The sequence below is a fragment of the Molossus molossus genome, unplaced genomic scaffold, assembly GCF_014108415.1.
Source record: "Molossus molossus isolate mMolMol1 unplaced genomic scaffold, mMolMol1.p scaffold_m16_p_8, whole genome shotgun sequence".
In the NCBI taxonomy this organism is placed as follows: Eukaryota; Metazoa; Chordata; class Mammalia; order Chiroptera; family Molossidae; genus Molossus; species Molossus molossus.
The window spans coordinates 42823812-42845559 of record NW_023425402.1 but is presented as its reverse complement, the minus strand read 5'-3'; the positions used below and the strand labels follow the sequence as shown (position 1 = coordinate 42845559).

The following is a 21748-nucleotide window of genomic DNA, read 5'->3' as shown; positions in this document are numbered from 1 at the left end:
AACATTATCACTGTTAAGCAACTAATTAATGTAAATACTAATACATTTTCCTCTTCAATATAATACATATTCTTTCTGGAGGTAAAATAGAAAAGTAGAGCAAAAAGGAAAAACAGGAAGGGAGAAGAACCATGAAGAGCATCTCAAAGTTGTTTGCAACTATTTTAGGAAAGTAGCATCAAATAAAAAACCTCTAAAATGACATGGCAAGAAAAATATAGTACTTTTATTCTGTCACTCACTACCCAGTAGTCCTAGCAGGGCTTGAACTATAGGACAGGAACCCTTGATGAAGCAAAGTAAGAAAGCTGTATCTTCTTACGAGTTTAATCAGTGCTGTTCATCATATATTGTTAGCTCTTCTCTCTAGACAGAAAAATAAATTACATAAAACCATGTAACTTATTTAGTCAATGAATTATGAGAAGTAAAGGGTGTTACTCTCAAGTGGTAATTTTAAATGATAGTGTATAATTCATCACGCTCTCCCCTTTCTGTCTGCCAGGGCCACCAGATAGTGGGGTACCAGGTAGCCTGGGTCCGAGAGTAAGGGAAACTCAGAGCAGCTGTCCTTCTCCCTCCCCCATAGACATTAGTGAAAAATAGAATTTTGTTGTTAAAGTTATAGATATCTTTTAGGCTTGCTTGTTACTACAGATGGAATCTGAAAACAGATTTCAGGACGGTTCCAACCATCACCTAAATAATGAATGGATCCCTATGCCTGAACTGAGGTACAACAAACAGGTGGCTTAAACTACACACCTGCTTTTCTTCTGGGAGCCTGAAATGTTGGCACATGTTAGGTAAAGTATGAGTTCATGACGAGCCTCTGGTAAAAACCCAGGGTGCCAAGTCTCTAATGAGTTTCTGTGATAGACATCTCACAGGTAGTGTTATTATTTGCTGTTAGGAAATTAAGTGCATCTCTGTGAACCGCAGGGAAAGGATCCTTGGAAACTTGTGGTTTGTTTCCTACAAACTTTGCTCCACAAACCTTTTCTCTTTGCTGACTTGAGTTTACATCCTTTCACTATAATAAAGACTACTGGTGGGGATGACTATATGCTGAATCTTTTGAGTCCTCCAAGCAAATCAAAAAACTTGGGAGTGATTTTGGAGACCTCCAACACAGTAAGGAACCATGACCAGAGTTAGAAGAGAAAACAAACAAAAAAAGGGACTTCAACTCAAAACTTCAAGTGCTGAAATTGCAGCTATAAAATATAAAATTGCTCCATGTAAAAATTACTAAAAAAGTAAATGATAGAATCAATCATTTGAGAAAGAAGACACCATCAAGGAACAAAGATCTGAAAAAGAAACCAATAGAATTTCTAAAAATAAAAACATTTGAAAACTAATGACTGAGAATTTTTCAAAATCAAGAAGATATGTGATTTCATACTTTAAAAGCATGATATATAACAAACAGGATTCAAAACAAAGTATCATCAACTAGCCATATTTGAGAGAAATAGCAGATCACAGAAAGTAAAAAGATCATAAAAGAAGCTAAAGGAAAAAAGCAGATCACTTATACAGAAATAATAGATAAATAGAAGACTTTCTGATAGCAATAATAAAAACCAGAAGTAGGTGCAATAATAATCTCAAATTGCAAATAGAAAATTACTATTAATTTAGAATTAAGAGCCTGAAAAAAACAATCTTCATGAAAACAAGGGTGAATTAAAACTATTTTTAAGTAAACACAAAGAAATAACTTCTATTAACAGATCTTAGCTAAAATTTCCAAAGGGCATACTTTAAAGAGAGGAAATCATTCCAAAAGAATAGTCTGAGATACAAGGAATACAAATGTTTTCTGTGAATCTAAATAAATATTGTCTAGCCCAGCTGGTGTGGCTCAGTGGAATGAGCCTCATCCATCCCATGGACTGAGAGGTCCTGGTTCTATTCCCAGTCAGGGCACATACCTGGGTCGTGGGCTTGATCCCCAGTGGGGGGCATGTGGGAGGCAGCCGATCAATGTTTCTCTCTCACATCAATGTTTCTCTCCCTTCCTCTCTCTATATAAAATCAATAAAAATGTTTAGTAAATAAATATTGTCTGTATAAAACGGTAATACTCTGTGAGGTTATAATAGGATAAAACTAAAATATTAGACCACAAGTTATGCTAGTGTAGCTAAAATACATTAAAGTCTTTGTATTGTTTGGTAAGGAGGTGGAGATATTTGTTTAAGTCTTCATTAAGTTAAATAAGCTTGGTTAAATTTAAGACTAATCACTAAAAAAGAGAGACTCTAAACCTTCTAAGGCACCAGAGGGGGAAGCAAGAAAAAAATAATAAAGAAATAGAACAAATAGATTAAATATATAGGCATATGATGATAAAAAAAATTTATTATAACAAATATCGATTAAATCTGTCAGGTAAAAGAGAGAAATTACCAGTGATTGGATATAAGGTAAAAGTTGAAGTTAAAGAACACACACACACACACACACACACACACCCAGAAAACTATTAATCAAAAGAAACTTGAAAAGCCACATTTACAAAAGAGAAATACATATTTAGAAACCAAAAGAAGCTCTATGAAATGGTAAGCATTATATTTACCAGGAAGATAAAAAATCCTAAGTTTGTGAAATGGCCTCAAAATATAAGGCAAATAAGGCAAAAATGGATATAATTTAGCAATCAGAAAGTTCTATTTAAAAAATATTTTAAACACTATCATCCTAACTGATAGCTTCTCTCTTCTCAAAGGGTGTTTTTTTTTTTAAACTGTTTCAGAAAACATGGAATATACTGTAATTTTTCCATTTAACATACTAGAAAATAGACTCCTAGTCTATAAACAGACTCCTTGCAAAGACTCCTAGTTTTTGCACAGAACATGTGATATTTCAAAAACAGATTAAGCAGGAGATAGCAGTATATTGTTCAAGAATATATACATGTGTGATAAAATTATTTTTTAAAATATGTTTTTATTGATTTTTTTAGAGAAAGAGGAAGGGAGAGAGATAAGAAACATCGATGTGAGAGAAGCATGCCCCCTACTGGGGATTGAGCCTGCAACCTGGGCATGCGCCCCAACCTCTCAGTCCATGGGACAACGTTCAATCCACTGAGCCACACCGGCTGGGTGATAAAATTATTTTTAAAAAAACAAGGGAAAAATAATTTAGAAAAAAATCTCACAAGGAGAAACTTTAAAAATCTGTATAAAATAGCAAAATCATAAAAAGAGCTCGTGTTCACTGGCAGGAAGTCCCAAAGATGTTCCATGATGATCTCTGCCTCCTAATACACTAAGAGAAATTTAAAAGTATTTTGAATAGAAATAGCAAAATTTGTGGAATGTAGGACTGTATAGCATTGAATGCATATATTAGAAAATTTAAAAAAAAATGTCTACAATCAGTAACCTTTCTTTTTTTTTATCCTCACCAGAGGACATTTTTCCGTTTTTTGTTCAGATACAGTGGAGGGGGAGAAAGAGAGAGAGAGAAACATCAATGTGAAAGGGACACATCGAGTGGTTGTCACCCGCCCCACCCAACCAGGGCCAGGGACAAACCGCAACCAAGGCACATGCCCTTAGCGGGAACTGAACCCAGGTCTCTGAACCGCAGGCTGATGCTCTAACCACTGAGCCAAACCGGCCAGGGCACCCGACTTTCAACTTTAGGAGACAGAAAAAACAACAACAACAAAAAAAAACAGAAGAGCCAATTAAATCCAAAGTAAGCAGAAGAAAGGAAACAATAAGAATTAGAGCATAAATCAATGAACTTGAAAACAGGAAATTAATAGGAAAAAAAATTAAACCAATGCTGATTCTTTAAAAAGATCAATAAACTTCCAGCCATCTTAGGGGAAAAAAAAAGGAGTACACATATTGCTAATATCAGAAAAGAGGAGACATCATTAGGAGCTCCTAGGGACATTAAAAGGATAGTAAGTGAATACTGTGAATAACTCTATACTTACAAATTTGATGGCTTTCATGAAATGAATACATTTTTTTAAAGACACAATTTGCTTAAACGTACAGAAAAAGAAATAAACCACCTGAATAAGTCCATATGTATTCAAGAAATTGAATCAGTAATTAATAACCTTCACAAACAGAAGGTAGCAGGCCAAGATGGATTCACTGGTGAATTCTAACAAACATTAAAGAAAAAGACTCTCTATAGTCTCTTTCAGAGAACAGAAGTAGAGGGAATACTTCCTAAATCATTTTATGAAGCCAGCATTATCCTAATACCAAAACCATACAAAAACATTACAAGAAAATAAGGCCATGGCCATGGCTGGGTAGCTCAGCTGGTTAGGAGTATCATCCTGATACACAAAGATTGTGGGTTCAATTCGATCAGGGCACAAACAAGGGTCACAAATGGATGCATAAATAAGTGAAACAACAAACTGATGCTTCTTTCTCTCTGTTCCTCTCTCTCTAAAATCAATAAATGAAAGAAAATACAAACCAATATCTCCTATTAATATAGATGCAAATATCCTCAACAACATATTAGCAAATGAAATTTAGCAATATATAAAAAGAAGTCTAAACCATAAGCAAGTGGGATGCCAGGCAGGTTCAACATTTAAAAATCAATTAATGTGTTCACACGCGAACAGACTTAGAAAGAAGAATCACATGATCATTATTAATAGATGCAGAAAAAGCAACTGACAAAAATCTAAAACCTATTCATGACAAAAACTCTCCATAAACTAGAAACAGAAGCAAATTTCCTCAATTTGATAATGAATACAAGGTGGGGCAGAAGTTGGTTTACAGTTGTTCATATAAAAAATAATACCATAGCTAATAAATAATTAACTCTGTTTCACATACAACTATAAACCTACTTTTGCACAAAAAATATACAGCTAACATCATACTTAATGGTGAGAAACTTTAAGCTTTCTCACTAAGATCAGACACAAGGAAAGAAAATCCCATCACCTATCTTTTTCAGCATCACACTGGAAGTGCTAACTAATGCAATGAGACAAGAGGAAGAAATAAAAGGTATACAGATTGGGAAGGAAGAAATAAAACTCTCTTGTTTGCAGATAACATAATTATTTATGTAGAAAATCCAGCAGAATTTACTAATTTCTACTCTTGTGCCTTCCCTTAATCCAATTTTTATTAAGAATTTTGCTACCACACCAATACGATTGCTTGTAGAAAATAATTTTACAACTTTAACATTTTAGTGTCATTTTATGCTACAAAGCTTTATTTACATAGCTCTTCAGAATATATTTCAGTTGCCCAATCATTGTTCCAAGTGTGAAATGATATCAAATAGGTTAGAGTTATAGGAAAGCATAACAGAGAAAACAATTCTATAATTTAATATATACAAAGCCATTAGTGGTTATTTTTAGTTTTCTTTTGAGGATGGTCCACTGAATTTTTCTGCCAATGATATTTCAGAGTAAAGTCGTCTTCAAGAGCAGATTTCCACAGAATCGAGAGTATAACAGTCCAATATATTTTATAGGTGATAGCTCACCATTTCTGAGTAGCTGCAAATCAATTTTTTTCCCATTTTTTCCCAAAAGTCTTGGATGATGAAGAGGAATCGTGACTTTGATCACTACTATAGTGCTCATACAAAGTCTGAAATTAAAAACACAAATCTGTTTTATAACTTAAAATTCGACATATTATCAGATTAATAGAGATAACTACATATTTTAATATGTAATAAATTTGTCTCGTCCTTATCATTAGAAAATTATTTGACAAACAAATGGAAATAAAGAATTTTAAAACCTAGCTTGGCCTTAGTATCAGCTATCATGAGGTGCAGCTCAATTTCCCTATGAGAGAAATGTACCATGCTATTAATAAGCATATATATGTGCCTTTTTTTTTTTTTTTTTTTTTGATGGTACGTGCCCCTAGCGGGAACCGAACCTGGGACTCTCTGGTCCCCAGACCGACGCTCAACCGCTGAGCCAAACTAGCCAGGGCTGTATGTGTCTTCTTGATCTTCCTTACTCTTTCTCAAATAAAGCTGTAAAATACACTCATCAGCAAATATACTTTCCAATAACATTTAAACTAATGAACAGAAGACATTAAAAATTATATAAATGATCTTAATCAGTATAATTAGCTATATGAAAATCTAGATTTTAAAAAGTGTTAAGGCTAAGCCAACATTTAATTTATGAAGACAGCTTCGCCATCAAGGAACACATAACCTTATTGAAAAAGGTAACTAATCCACCTCAATTTCACTTATAAAAGGCTTTAAACAACACAATGGTAGAAATTTAATATATGGAGATATGGAATAAAGGGTAAAAGTACAAAACAAATTTTGTCCATTTTTAATTCCTAAAGCCATTGATTTAGCCATCAGCACTTGAGAAAATTTAAGAAAAAGTTTACCCTATATATCATATAAATGCAAAACAGTTAATCCCTCCAGTAATGTGTCCAACTTCTCGACATCTCTGATTGGATTTACCCATACCCAGAGCTAAAAGTTCCCACAATTTTATCATAATGTTAAAATTGAAATATATAATTAGTAACTGCTTGATAACTAAACAAGTTGGTCAATAAGCACACATAAAGTTCCAGAAATGATTAGGTGTTTGAGGCAGTGAGATAAAAAAGATTATGGTATAGATATAAACAGGCATCGGGAAACTAAAATGTCTGAGACATTTGCTTGGAGAAATGTACTGACTGCTACATACAGCTTCACATAAGTCATACGTGACAAATACTGTGATTTCTCTGAGATGGTTTAAGAAAAACAATTGGGTAGAAGAAATGAATTCAAAAGCTGTGTTAAGAATGATGTTGATTTAAAAGACAAATTCCTTATTAAATTTATTCCAGTGGAGACTTGACAGCAATCATCTGAATGCACTTTATATGACAATCTGCTTTCAATTGTGCTATCTGCACAATAAGAATATAAATCTATGTGTGTCAAATGCACATGCCAATTATCTAAATGTAGATAAACACTATTTTATAGGTGATCTGATAACTGGACCAACTTTTCTTTGAATTACCCATTTAAGTGTCTAATGCACTAAACTATCTAAAAAAATTAAAATTAATGTAGATAGATAATAATATTTACTTTAGCAGCTTTCAAAATGGAGTTAGGAGAGTTCAGAACAACAAGTTGGCCCAGAACATGTTTCATTTCTTCAGAGGTTCCCTTATGGTTACCTGTAAAAAAACATAATCAATAATACACTGGTACCAATAAGTAAAACATAACTTTATATATAAATGCACATTCTGTTAAACAATACAATAACTGGCATTCTTATAATTTATGACTGATTATAATCCCATACCTAGGATAAGTAAAAATATATGCCAGAAATAAAGAAAGGCAATTTCATTTACTTTAGTATTTAGCATAAAAAAAGAAACTTTTTTGCTCTAGCCAGTGTGGCTCAGTTGGTTGGAGCATTGCTCTGCACACCAGAAAGGATGTTGGTTCAATTCCTGGTCAGGGAACACACCCAGGTTGCAGGTTCAGTCTGAAGTTGGGGTGTGTATGGGAGACAACCAATTGATGTTTCTTCCCCCTCCCCGTCTTCCCTCTCTAAAATCAATAAAAACATATCCTCAGATGAAGATTTAAAAAAAAAAAGAATCTAAAAATAAGTTGAATTTTAAAGTACCTGGATGAGTCTGAATGTGAACATAGGGGTGCGCCAGAAGCTCAGCAATGGATATCCTCTGTTTAGGATCCCTTTTTAAACAACACTATAGAAGTAAAGATTATCATTATTATTTAAAACAAAGCAAGTTCTCTTACATAATATTGATAAAGTATTGTTTTCAGATTGCATTGTATCAGAGAAGTTGCTTTCTAGATAGCCTACTCAGAAATGAGACTATTGTACATCATATTTTGCAAAATCCCCAAGTATTCATTTTAAAACAAAAACCTTCAAAGTTAACCCTTGAACAATACGGTTTGAACTGCATGGTCGACTTTTTCAGTAAAAGCTGCAAATGTATTTTCAAGTCCTTATGATTTTCTTAATAACATTTTCTTTTCTCTAGTTTACTTTATTGTAAGAATACAGCATATAATGTATATAACACACAGGATACGTGTTGACTGATTATTAAGGCTTGTAGTAGGCTATTACTTGTTACGTTTCTGGGGAGTGAAAACTTATAAGTAGATTTTTGACAAGGAGGGGGATGGGTACCCCTAACCTCCAAGCTATTTAAGGTTAACTGTCTATAATATACTGTTCTACCATATAAATATACTATTAATGTTACCTTCAACACATCTTGAAGATCTTTCTCTGGAATATCAGGAAATTCGATTTCATGATTAGGGTCAATTATGGCATGTAACTTAGAAATCTGATTAATTATATGCTGAAATGGTGTTTTCCCATAAGTCATATAGTACAAAATGCATCCTAAGGACCAAACATCACTTTTGGGGCTTATCTAAGTAAAAACAAACAAACAAACAAAAAAACACAAATACTTTGCCATTGTTTTAATGTAAAATTAAATATAAGAATATTATACACACACACAAAAATACATACATACCTTAATACTTAAAAATCATAACTAAATTAATTATAATCATATTAATTTAATGTGTGGTACTAGGTTATGTTTACATGACAAAACATCTTTTTCTAGGTTTTATTATAATCGGTTATTTCACCAAGAGATGAGCTTCACGTTAAATCTTTCAAAATACTTACAATTAAAATATTTCAACTAACCCAAAATATTACATTCTTGTCAGTTTATGAAAATACAAAACTAAAAAATATTAACTGTAAATTTTAAATTTACTTGTTTTCTACAAGGTTACTGGATTATAATACATTTTTACATACACTTATAAGATATAAGTATGTATAGATTTTTAAAAGGTTATTTAAGTTGAGCTATCTTAAACCCAAGAACACAAACTATAGAGCCAGGATGAGCTGGGCTTGAACCCTTGCCTTATCACTAGCTGGTAATTCTATGCATCTCTGTTTCCTCACCTCTAAAATAGAAATATTAAAAGTACCTTGTTGGGCATTAAACAATGTAACTATGAGGTATGAGTAAGCATAGAGAATAGTTTCTGGGTATAATAAGTACTCAATAAATATAACTTACAATTAAATTTCTTTATATTGAATAATCTCATTAGAAATAATATAATATTATAACATAATTACTTTTTATTATAATAAAAAGTACGAATAAGACCAAACATAACAGTGGGCATAATAAATGAGAATGGTTAAATTCTTCTTTTAAAAGATATATATTCAAATGTACATTAAAACAAAATGTAACCACGTGTTCTCCACAAAGGATTGATCTAAACCAAATGACAGAAAGGTGAAAGGAAAAATGAAAAGAAATGAACATATATAACCAAATGCAAAAACAGGAGGAAAAACCAAACTAAAAAAAGCAGATAGCAATGTTAATATTAGAAAAAGAGAACATGACAAAATGCCCTTAACAGAAAAAACATATTATATAGTCACAAAAGGTACAATCAACTAAGAAGAGATGATAGTTATGAACTTCTGTGCAATGAAACCACATTTAATAGAACCATATTAAGCAGAAACTATTACATTATTTTGGGGAGAGGTAGAAATTTCAACATACCTTTCAGAAGATGACAGATTAAACAGATACCATTATCTCAACAAACATTCAGAAAACTGAAAATTAATAACAAATAACATCCTTTTCCTCTAATTTAACTACCTGGAAATTAAGTCAATTTCTAATTAAATCATGGATTAAAAAGGATGTCAGCTCATGGGAAAATGACAGTGGCTGTGGTAGCATAGTTTTTCAATCTCTTCAAATCCCCACATAAGATAGAAAAAGTAGTCAATAGCAAAACCATAAACATAGAAAATATTTATAACAAAACCAGGTGAAAAACTACCCAGGGAAGCCAGAATGTAAGCGAGAGGAGACAAACCGCCCACAGGCACAGGTCCTGCATAGCAGCCATCTGAAGCAGAGAGAGGGAGTCAATATACCCAAGAGCCTTCAGAATTGAAGCCTTTAAATAGCCAACAGATGTTCACTGGAAAGCAATGCAAGACAGAGCTAGATTGGGAGGAGTTTTGAGCTCTTCAGAAGCAGGAATAAACTTACACTTTGGGATAAAAATTTAGCTTCTATACAGAACCATTAAGGCCACTGGATAGCAGCGGGTGAGTCAAATGAATTAAAGTTTACCAATATATATTAAAGCACTGAACTGACAACTGAAAAATTCTGAATTTTGAATGTAATTCAAATAAATTTTATTCTGAAACAAAAAAGAATAAAATAATTTAAAAATTTTAGGGTTAATGAAAATAAGAAACACTGCAGTAAAACATATAAATAGAAGTTAACATAAAACTCAGTAAAATTGAGTTTTAATATTTTAATTATAAGCAAGAATATTAAGATTAAATTAGCAATTATTTAAATCCAGAAGCTAGAAAGAAAATACATGTAAAGGGATACAAATAAAGATAAAAGTAGAAATTAATTAGAGAGCACATAAAAATAGAATACATGAACTAAGACCAGTTTCTTTAAAAGTAACAAAACCATGGAAAGTCTAATCAAGAAAAAGGAAAAAGAGAAATACAAAAAAATCTAAGTATAAGAAGAAAAGGGAAGCTAAACAGATAAATAATTTTATAAGAGAGACAGACTATTTGGCATAATTTTATGCCACTTATTTGAAAAGATATTTAGAAGCCACAATTTTCCAGGAAGAAAAATATAATTTAATAAATAAAAGCACATTTATCTATTATTTTTAACTAAGTGTTTTATATTTTCTCATTGAATCCTCAATTCTTTATAAAATGTACTGTTTGTAAGTCCAAGTTACAGATGAAGAAACTAGGCAAGTTAAGTCACATAGACAGTGAAGAGACAGATCTATGACTTGAATGCGTCTCTGGACAACAATGTGCTTTCATCCAGTCATTACACTGTTACAGACAAAGGATTAGCATGGGAGGAGGAGGCATCATGGCAGGCAAAATGGACCCAACAAGGGGCACCAAGAGGCTAACACAAAGCGCAGAGGTGGGTCAAATAAGGTAGCCAGGGACAGGCCAGGAAAATTATGTACTAGAGTTGTATTTGAAAATGTAGAATTCACAAATGAATAATAGGTAAGAAATAAAATGTAAGAATCAAAGAGGAAACAAAAGACTTCAAAGGTTATCAATTCAATGTTATAGAAGGTGTCCAAATCAGTACTAATTTAGTCTTAATTTTTTTCTTTAATTTTAAAACTTAAAAACACCTTAGGTGCATTTCTTGCAGGAGCACAATGTGCGGCATCACCATATTAAAAGCACAATATTAAAGAACAATCTCAAATCAATAAAGGGTGAAATTAAATTCCATGACAATCTACTTAAGAAGACAGGGTCTCTGTAATGGCTTAAAAAGTTTTAGAACTTAAAGAAATAACTTTCAGTTATCTGTTGTTTATTCAGAGAACAGACCATTACCTGTTAATCCCAGATAAATGCCAGATAATCTTTACAGTACCTTTGATTTGGATTTCCCATTCTCTCTTGAAGAAGACATATCTTTGATTGCTTCTGGTGGCATATAATTAACTGTACCAACCTATTTGCCAATCACAGAAAACATAAATCAATGAAAACACTACATTCTGCTTTAAATTTTTAAAAACACGAATACCAGGTTTTTGGAAACTTTGATAATTAGATTTCAGTAACATATCTGAAAAGCTCAAACAACTGACAACAATATTAAGACATAATTTTCTTCACAACATCAGCAAAATAAATTGGGTTCATAATCAGCAAATTGACTCCTTTCAGAATGCTGAGCTTTTTCTATGAATTGACCAATCACTCATTTCTGTGCTGAAATAGACTCAGAACACTTTTTTCCCTTTTTTTAAAAAAAAAGTAAGCCAACCAACCAACAATCTAGCTTTTCTCCAAGTACTCCCAGGGCCCATGTCTAAACTGAAACCATGCAAGAGTCTTCACGGTTGGATTATGCCAACTTTACAAGGCATTCATTTTACTCTAAAACAAATAATTCTGTTTTCAAACACAGAATACTGTATTTTAGGACCCTGGCATGGACAATGTCTTTAAGGCAATTTCCAACTAAATGTTGTCATGTTTCTAATATTAAAAGAAGTGACTGTTACATAAAATTGTTTGAATGGTACCCTGCTTATCTACTGTTCCTACTAGACCATAAAAGTCTAGTTTCACTCCTAGAATTAAGGTAGATACACATCAGAAATCTGTGTACATAGAACGCATCATCTTGGCTCCAAGCAGGATTATTTTTAGTTATTCTTTGGTGTCATCACCTCAGTTTTTATGGGACAATTTTATTAAGTTTGCTATTGCATATCCTATTATGAAAATGCAACTGGGTACAATATTAACTGTGGTGTTTCCAATATAAAGACCCTTCAGAACCACCCCCTCAAATGTAAGTGATAAGAAAAACTTTACTTCTCTGGAAGAATAAAATCATCTTACCTCACGGACAATAAAGAACATGTAACTGCAATCCCTCTTTGTTTGCTACCAGGAAATTCTAAGACCAAGTTTCAGGTGAATTTTAGTTCATGACAAAGATGATGTCCAAGACAGGTATTACTGCCTCTCTACCTCAGCTATCGAAAAATCACTCAAAATTGATAGATTTTATCAGGTCTTGACTTTCTACACAAAATTATATTAATCATGGGTTCGATTTGTTTTTATAATTATAGCATCTATTCTTATAAAAAGGCTTCAAATCTTTTGAAGAATAAGGTAGATAACAATAAAATCCCCAGCCCTGGCCGGTTTGGCTCAGCAGTTGGAGCATCAGCCTGTGGACCAGAGTCCTGGGTTCAGTTCCCACTAGGGGCACGTATCAAAATAAAATAAAATAAAAAATAAAATCTCCATTAGCAAAATAATACTTTAGAAGTGAAAAGGAACTGAACTCTACTGGGTGGTTACCAGCCATTAATTAAGTCTTACCTGAGAATCTTTAACAATACTTGTTGTATCTGGTTGCATTTGGTTTGCAATCCCAAAATCAATAAGCTTTAGCATTCCATCAACTATCAGAAAGTTGGCAGGTTTTAGATCACTGTGAACAATGCCTTCACAATAAAAATCATTTGTAATATTAGACCACGTAAAACATTCTAAGTACAAAATTTTCACAATCTACTGGCTGGGTTGATTTAATTATGCAATCAAATTAAATATTCATTTTTAATATATTCTACCAACATATAGCACCTGCTATGTGCCAGGCACTATTCTAAGTTTGTTGCTTACATTGAATCATTTAATACATCAATGCTGAGGTCAGTATTATTACCCTACTCTTATGTGAGGAAACTAAGGGAAAGAGTTTAAATAATTTGTTCAGTGTCACAGGGTCTAAGTGACAGTGCCTTGAGTTGAACCCAGGCAGTCTGGTTTCAGAGTTTATGCTTAACCACTGTAATTCACTGCCCATTAGACAGCATTCTAAATTACACCGCCAGATAGGAAAACCCTAATGCTACAGATGCCTCCATCCCTACAGCCTGATCTTAATTACTGGTGAATTATCTTTAATTCATAGGAAGACATGAAGAGACAAATTACAATTATCTGGGTTAACAGTTTTTTAAAAAGGATAAGGTAAAGGCAGAGAAACTCTAACAAGGACCAAGTCCAAGTAAAAGAAACCAACCAGAAGGTATGGCTAACAGTTAAAAACCAAAACAATGACAACAACAACAAACCAACTCCCACACAAGGCACACAGCACAAAATGTCTAGAATGAGTGCAATAAACATCTCGGATTTCTAGGATGCTTGAAACCCAAAGTCTCACATCCTCTATAATCCAAGCATTTGGGGACCTAGGGTTATGACTATGTTAATACTGATAAAGACACATTTTGCACTTACTGATGCTTTATGGATGTGGGACTTGGGTTCATGCCCTGTATCATTTGGTTGATAGTGTTTTGAAGAAATGGTTTTGTCCCTTCATCTTTAAATAAACTTCCAAAATATTTAGTTTATCTAGTCAAAAGCTGCCAATAACTAATAACTTAAAACTATAGATGTATGTGCCTAAGAAGACATAATTAATGGATATTTTAACTTTACATAGGAAGAGATTTTCAAATACCATGTTGATGAATTGTGTAAACAGCCTCCAACATATTTTTCCAGTAACTCTTGCGTTCCCATGGATCAATAGATTTTTTCTTTTTAAGCCAACTATTAAGATCGATATTTCCACACTCCATTACCATGTAGATATACTGGTCTGTGATTTCACTGCCATTAAAAACAAATAAAAACAACAAAACAATGAACATTTAGGTTATACTATTAAGATCTACTAGGTATTTATCTAAAGATTATAGCAATAAATTTTTCTTTTTAAATAAAAAGAAAAAAAATTCTTACTAATCATACAGTCGAATGATCTTATCACTGTGTTGCTGAAGTTTATTCAAATAAGCGATTTCATTCCGGTAACTATCAACTGTTTGGTTATCTGCATCTTCTAAGTTAACATACTTTATAGCATATATCTGTTTCTTTTCATTCAATACCTGAAATACCTATATAGAACAAAGGGGAAAATTTAGAATATATTAACATAATACTAAATTTATTAGACTTACTAGACAGAGTAAGAAATACTGATATGAATAATTAAAAGTGTCTGGGCTTATTCTGAGTATAGAAGAAAAAAGAACATGTTAGGAGAGTAATAGTCCATACTCAACTACCTGTGACAACGGCATTCAGTAACTCAAAGGCATAAACCCTAAGAAGTGTCTATATCAACATATTAAAACGTTATTTAAATTTCGTATGTCATAATACTCTGTTGAATGCCTTAAACAGGGATATTACCGGTGTGCCTGGAGTTTATAATTTCATTCATGTGGTAGAGAATTTTTAAAAATATGAGAACAGCCCAGCTGGGGTGGCCCAGTGAATTAAGCATCATCCCGTGCACCAAGAGGTCTCTGGATCGATTCCTGGTCAGGGCACATGCCCAGGTTGTAGGCCTGATCCCCAGTGGGGGGCATGCAGGAGGCAGCTAATCGATGTTCTTACTCATCAGTGTTTCTATCTCTCTCTCTCTAAAAATTAAGAAATAAAAATAAAAGACAACAAAGGAAGTGCCTACAGAAAAAGAAACTCATTATTATTGAACAATTGCTACTTATGGCATTGTAAGTTATCAATATATTCAGTTACAAAAAGTTGCCATGGCTGGTTTGGCTCAGCAGTTATAGCATCAGCCCGAGAACCCAGGAGTCTAGGGTTCAATTCCAGTCAGGGGCACATGCCTTGGTTGCAGTTCAGTCCCTGGCCCTGGTTGGGATTGTGCGGGAGGCGGACAGTCAGTGTGTCTCTCTCACATCTGTGTTTCTCTCTCTCTCTCTCTCTCTCCCGCTCCTCCCTCCCTATCTGAAATGAATGAAAAAATATAGTTGGTGAGGATTTAAAAAGAAAAAAAAGTAGATTAGGTCTAATTTTCAAAGTCAATTGTACAAAAACAGGATCCTGTAAACATACTGTCAGGATCTGAGGTCCCAGTGCTCTGGTTATAATGACAGTCAACTTCTAAACAATATTGATAGGGCAGATAACACATTTCGAAAAGTAGAAGACACTGCTAATGTGTTTAACCTTCAGCAAAAATGAAACAAAAATGGGGCTCTAAAACACAATAATTCAAATACAAAGTGCCAGTGTAAGCAAGGAAAAATTATATTGATTTACTCCTTTTGATATGCTAAAGCAAACATCACTTATTTAAAAGCCATTTAACCTTGACTATGCAGCAGATACTGGCAAGGAGTAAGAGCCAAAGTATATATCAGGCTGTCAGGTACAGCTTAGTTACTTAAAAAAATTTAAATACAAAATTTTAACAAAATACTACTGGGTTTACTTGCACACACAGTAAATTAGAGGGGGGCAGGCATAAAATAGTGGTAGGGCAAGAGGCAACAGAAAACAGCAAGGAAAAATATAATTAGGAATTTAAAAATAGTATAAAACCGTTTTGTATAAGGCAAACAGCCTTACAAATATCAGAGAAGTGGTAGTACCTACCACACAGGGTCAGAAGGATGATTGAGATGATGTGGAGTATAGCAAATGGTATTAAAGACAATTAGGACTGAATAAAGCGGACATTTTAAAATATTAAAGTTGTCAGGTATATCAGAAAAAAGATGTGTAGAATAGTAAAACTATATAATAAGATCTCAAAAATTATGAGCAAATGAAAACTTTTAAACCAACTTTTTGCATGTACTGTATGTGATTTTACTGCCCTTACTGTCCCTGTTGTGGCAAAACTCATGCCATAAATGATGAGCTGGATTATTATTTCCATTTCATGGAAATAGTGTCAGAGTTATAATATGTCAGTTTTAAGGAAAGTTAATGAAAAAGTAAGAAAGGTCAGCATCTTGACCATTCTTATTAGCCCCATGACTTTTCTAAATGCTCAACACAGCATAAGTTGGTCAATGTGTAAACTCTAGAATAGAGATAGTATAAATAGTATTAGTTTCATAAAACATGTCCTTTTCCCTGAGGCATGTTGATTTTGGCAACTCCACAATAAATGAATTAAATAATATTTAATTGCACTAAGAAAATATGGGCCAGTCACGATTTATCGCTTGGCCCTTGAGTTACGTAAGCTTACATCTTCATTAAACTCCAAGGAAAAACTGTTTAAATACTGTTAAGATTATTCTGCATCCTTTGAAAACATGCCACTAAACAAACACCTTACTTTGACACTATTAAAGTATAGCTCAATAATTACTATTAACCAAAGAATTTCTATTAAAACAACTAAATCATGTAATTCGAATATATTGATAAGAAAACAATTGCATTATCCTTTCCCATGCCTGAAATTTGAGGCAAGGGAAGGAACAAAGAAAATGCATACAGAAAAGAAACTAATATTATTGAACAATTGCTACTTATGGTAATGTACATAGACAATCTTAAGCAAGTCTAATTATTATTAGCTGGCTTAGAAAATTACAGTAAAATTTAAATTGAACCCAGGCTTTGTTTCATATATCATCCTTAACAACTTGTAATAGCTGCCCTGGCCAGTTTGGCTCAGCGGTTAGAGTGTCGGCCTGCGGTCCAGAGAGACCCAGGTTCGGTTCCCACTAAGGGCATATACTTCGGTTGCAGTTTGTCCCCGGCCCTGGTTGGTCGTGCGGGTGGCAGCCACTCGATGTGTCCCTTCACGTCGATGTTTCTCTCTCTCTCTCCCTTCCTCTCTCTCTCCCTCCCACTCTATCTGTACAAAAAATGGAAAAATATCCTCGGGTGAGGATAAAAACAAAACTTGTAATAGCTGGCAAAACAGCTGAGGACAGACAGTTCATTCATTCAACAAATATTTCAGTTCCTGTTATGTTCCAGGCACTCTTGGTAACAGCAAACATCACTGAGGATATCAGACAAACATCCCTACACTGATGGAAGCCACATTCAAGTAAGGGGGACACAAACAACAAACCAAGTAAATCACAGAGCTTGCTAGAAGATGAGCTACAGAGAAAGTAAAGCAGGAAAGGGGATTGGAGCTCCTCAGTGACTACAAGTGGGAGTTACCGTTTTAAAGGCTATGACCAAGGAAGGCCTGACTGAGAAGACACTTGAGCAAAAACGTGAGGATATCTGGAAGAAAACGGACTCTTACAAGTGATAATAGTGGAGGTAGTGAGAAATAGGCAGATTCTGGATATACTCTGAGGTAGAACCAACAAGATTTGCTGATTGGCTGGATGTATGTTTGAGAACAAGTAGATTAAATGATAACTCCAGGTTTTTGGCCTAGCGTTTGGAAGAATGGAGTTGCCATTTACTGAAATGGGAAGGATTATGGAGCAAGAGTCATCTTTGGGACATACTAAGTTTTAAATATCTAGCACCCAAGAGGTGCTGAGCAGTTAAATGAGATACACAAGTCTGGAATTCAAGGGAGTGGTCTGAGCTAGAAATATAAATTTGGGAATTGTCAGCATATACCTAGTATTTAAAACAATGAGACTGAATAAGAACACCGAGGAAGTGAGTTTAGAGAGAAGAAAAGAGGGCACTGCATCAATGAGATCAAGAACATGAAGAAGACAGAAAAGAAATAGCCAGTTGGAGAGGAAGAAAACTGAGAGGTCAAGTGAAAAAAAATTTTTCAATAAAAAAAGAAAAACTATTCCAAATAACCCAAAATTAAAGCTAAGAATGACAATTGGCAAAAATATGGAGCTCACTGGTAATTTTGATAACAATTATTTTGGTAACTAATAAAAGTGAAAATCTGATGTAAGAGAACAGAATGAGAAAAATTAAAAAATGTTAAGTTAGGATACCTCTTTTGAGATGCCCTCCATTCAGAGAATCAGAACCATATAAATTCAGAACTCAGATAAATTTAGGAAATAGTCTATCCAATTCCAGGAATTCATCAGTTGACTAAACTCGTTTTTTAAATGAAAACTCAAAACAAAGCAAAATCCATTAGTCAAAAACCTTGCCAGATCATCCTAAGCATATTAGCAATTTATATCATGGTCTTAACTGAGTTTTATAAACATTCTTTTGTAATAATACACAGCTCTAATTTGCTACCCCCAAGTCAATGTTAGTGTTATTTAGAGAAGAAATCTGGAGGGAAGAGCAGGGTACTGGAATTGAGAGATGGGGCTATGCCTGGCAGGTTTGGCTCAGTGGTTATAGCATCGGCATGGACCAGAGTCGCGGGTTTGATTCTGGTCAAGAGCATGTACCTCGGTGGCAGTTCGTCCCTGGCCCTGGTTGGGGTCATGCGGGAGGCAACCAGTTGATGTGTCTCTCTCACATCGATGTTTCTCTCTCTCTTTCTTCCCCACCCTCCCTTCCACTCTATCTGAAGATAAATGGAAAAATATCCTCAGGTGAAGATTAAAATAAAAAAGAGAGATGGGGCTAAAGAGATATGTAATTTGTTGGCAGGAGGAAGTGGGAGCTGGGGATAAGAAGGCTTTTGAGTTCAAGGGCAACATGGGCCCCTAGAAGTGAGGAAACAAAGAAACTAAAACTGTAAAAAGACAAAGAAAGGAAAGTTTAAAATATTTTATTCAGTTCTTAAATATTTAAGATACATTCATCTTTGCACATAAATGTTTTCAAATTTTTGGGTAGATACTTACCTTACTTGAGCCTCCACTTCCTATCTGCTTCAAAATGGAATAAATTCTTCCTTTAACTGAAATACACTCACTTGTTGAAGAGGATGCTGAAATCTAAATTAAAATACGTAAAGATTCAAAGAATGCCCGAGAAATTAGCTTGCATTTAATATAGTGAAATGCTTCCAATTCTGAAATTATCTTAAATCTTATGTAATTAGAATTAGTAACAATTATTTTAGAGGAAATTTACATACTTTGTCAAAGAAATAAACTTACTAAATTAATATACAAACTTCCAAGATCTCCCCTTTACTTCTAACTTGCCTTTATTTCTTAATATAAATACATAAACAGAAGATTTAAAGGGAGGAATGGGGAGTGGGGAACCACTTAATGTTCAACATACAAAACCATAAGCTACCACTTTTCATCTTATCTATTCCTTTTTCTTACACAAACCTCTTTAATTACATATATACACAGACATATAAATACATAAATTTCCTTATTTAGAATTATGCTGTAAAGGAAGCAAGCAATGTGCTAAGATGCTAAGAGCTTGAGAGTCAATGTGACAAAGGCAAATTTCAGCAATGACCCCTTTTTGCTGAAGGATGTTCAAGTTACCTAATTTGAACTTCAGCACCTTCCTCAGCAAATTTTCAATTGATACAATGTGCCCCTTCTTCCCTTCCCTTATTATGCCAGAGCTCTCTGGGGAGCTATAAATGCTTTGAACAGATGGAGAGGTGTGAGAGGACTTATTCTAAGCTGACCAAGAAGCTGAAGACAGAGATCACCTAATTAGCTGATTAACCAAGTTGAAACAAGGTTTAACTAAATCTCATTTTAACTAAGTCCTGGCTTTATATCCCAAATGGTAGAATCTCTCTCATATAATCTCCTTCTATATTAATATAAAAGATAATGATTCTAATTTCTTTAATCTCTAGGGTTGAAAGACACTGTCGAGTCATGATTTGTTTTCTGTAAGAAAGTATTAGGCTTTGAAATATACCCGTCATCTTTCATTAAGTTGTGATTTTTATCAAGATTTTTCACTATTTCCTCTCCACCCCCTTCCTTTTAAAGGTTCCTCTCATACTTTAACTGAAAATTTCTGAGGGCAAAAAGCAGTTCAATTTCATTTTCCCCTAACTGCTGACATTTTTTTTTTTTCCTTAAGAAGAAAATAATTGACTTATTTCTAATTCAATACTAATGTGAGGTTCAGTTTCCTACACAGGACATTCCACATTCCCCTTAGTCCATCTTCCTCACTGTCACCAGAGTAATTGTTTCAAAAAGCAGGTAAGTTCACTTCCCTGCTCCAACCAGTTCCAACAGCTTCCCATCCCTCTTGGGGTAAAACTTAAAGGGCCTGGCAGGACCCTAAGGGCCTGTCCCTTCCTGAGCTCCAGCCACACTGGCCTATTTTCAGTTTACTCCTGACACTGACCTCTTCTAGAAACCTCCTAGCCCCTTCACTTGGTCATGTTTGACAAATCCTTAAGACTTTTCCTAACAACAGATGCTATAAAAATAAATTCTTTGAAATTGATTGTACTGTAACATATACCATCATAGATAAGCTTGTCAAACCTGTAAATTCTGAAGTGGAGTAACAGGTATTTGCTGCTGTTGCTGCTGGAAAGAGGCAGGTTGGCCATAAGGTGTTGACAACTGACAAGCAGGTGGAAAGTCATTCTTTACAACTGGAGTCCTAAAACTAAAAAAGATATTTTTAGCCCTGGCTGGTTTGGCTCAGTGGTTAGAGCGTGGGCCTACAGTCCAGAGAGACCCGGGTTCAGTTCCCGCTAAGGGCACGTACCTTGGTTACAGTTTGTCCCCAGCCCTGGTTGGGTTGTGCGGGTGGCAGCCACTCGATGTATACCTTTCACATCGATGTTTCTCTCTCTCTCCCTCCCACTCTATCTGAACAAAAAATGGAAAAAAATCCTCGGGTGAGGATTAAAAAAAAAAGATATTTTTAAAAACAAGTTTCTGACTCAGTTCTTTTATGTGATTTTAAAGGTGAGTATGAACTTAAATGTGTTACACTAAACAAAATCAAAGTAGGTTTTCATAATATAGCTGAATTATTTCTTCCATATACATCATGAGAAATTTTATTTTGGGGGAATTCTTTCTGAAAGTAATTTTTTTTCCCCAGAGAAAAAAAATCCTTATTGTAAAATAACTAAGATGGCATTTAAAATATGGAGCTGGGTTATTCTATAAAAATTTAGCAGAGGTAAAGGTCAGCCTATGGATGATCATAGATTTTGAGTGTTTTTTAACAGTAATGTTGTATAACAGCCTGCTATAAATATCTGAAAGCCAACTGCATCAGACAAGTTTGGCCTTTGAGATTAAAGGCATTCAGTTCACATTTGTGCTTTACTTGTCTTATTCACTACTGTACCCTCAGTACCTAGAATGGTGCTTGGCACAAAAAAAAGGGTACAGATATTTGTTAACACTAAATAATCTAATTTCACGA

At 34.0% G+C, this 21748-nt stretch overlaps 1 protein-coding gene across 2 annotated transcripts in view; it reads right to left on the bottom strand.

Annotated features, from left to right (window-relative positions):
• Positions 1–353: 353 nt before the first annotated feature.
• Positions 354–21748, bottom strand: part of TTK (TTK protein kinase) — a 50443-nt gene continuing 29048 nt past the window's right edge. The window contains exons 13-23 of one of the 2 annotated variants that reach the window (XM_036249148.1): positions 20848–20974; positions 19264–19356; positions 14477–14634; positions 14193–14344; positions 13037–13161; positions 11562–11642; positions 8286–8462; positions 7670–7754; positions 7114–7205; positions 5518–5624; positions 354–366 (exon numbers count right to left, since the gene is read on the bottom strand). In XM_036249148.1, coding sequence (XP_036105041.1) covers positions 5538–5624; positions 7114–7205; positions 7670–7754; positions 8286–8462; positions 11562–11642; positions 13037–13161; positions 14193–14344; positions 14477–14634; positions 19264–19356; positions 20848–20974 — 1177 coding nt within the window. In that variant the 3' untranslated portion in view covers positions 354–366; positions 5518–5537. Of the gene's footprint in view, positions 367–5511; positions 5625–7113; positions 7206–7669; positions 7755–8285; positions 8463–11561; positions 11643–13036; positions 13162–14192; positions 14345–14476; positions 14635–19263; positions 19357–20847; positions 20975–21748 lie in introns of those variants that run through there. The other variant, XM_036249149.1, reaches the window with a different exon arrangement.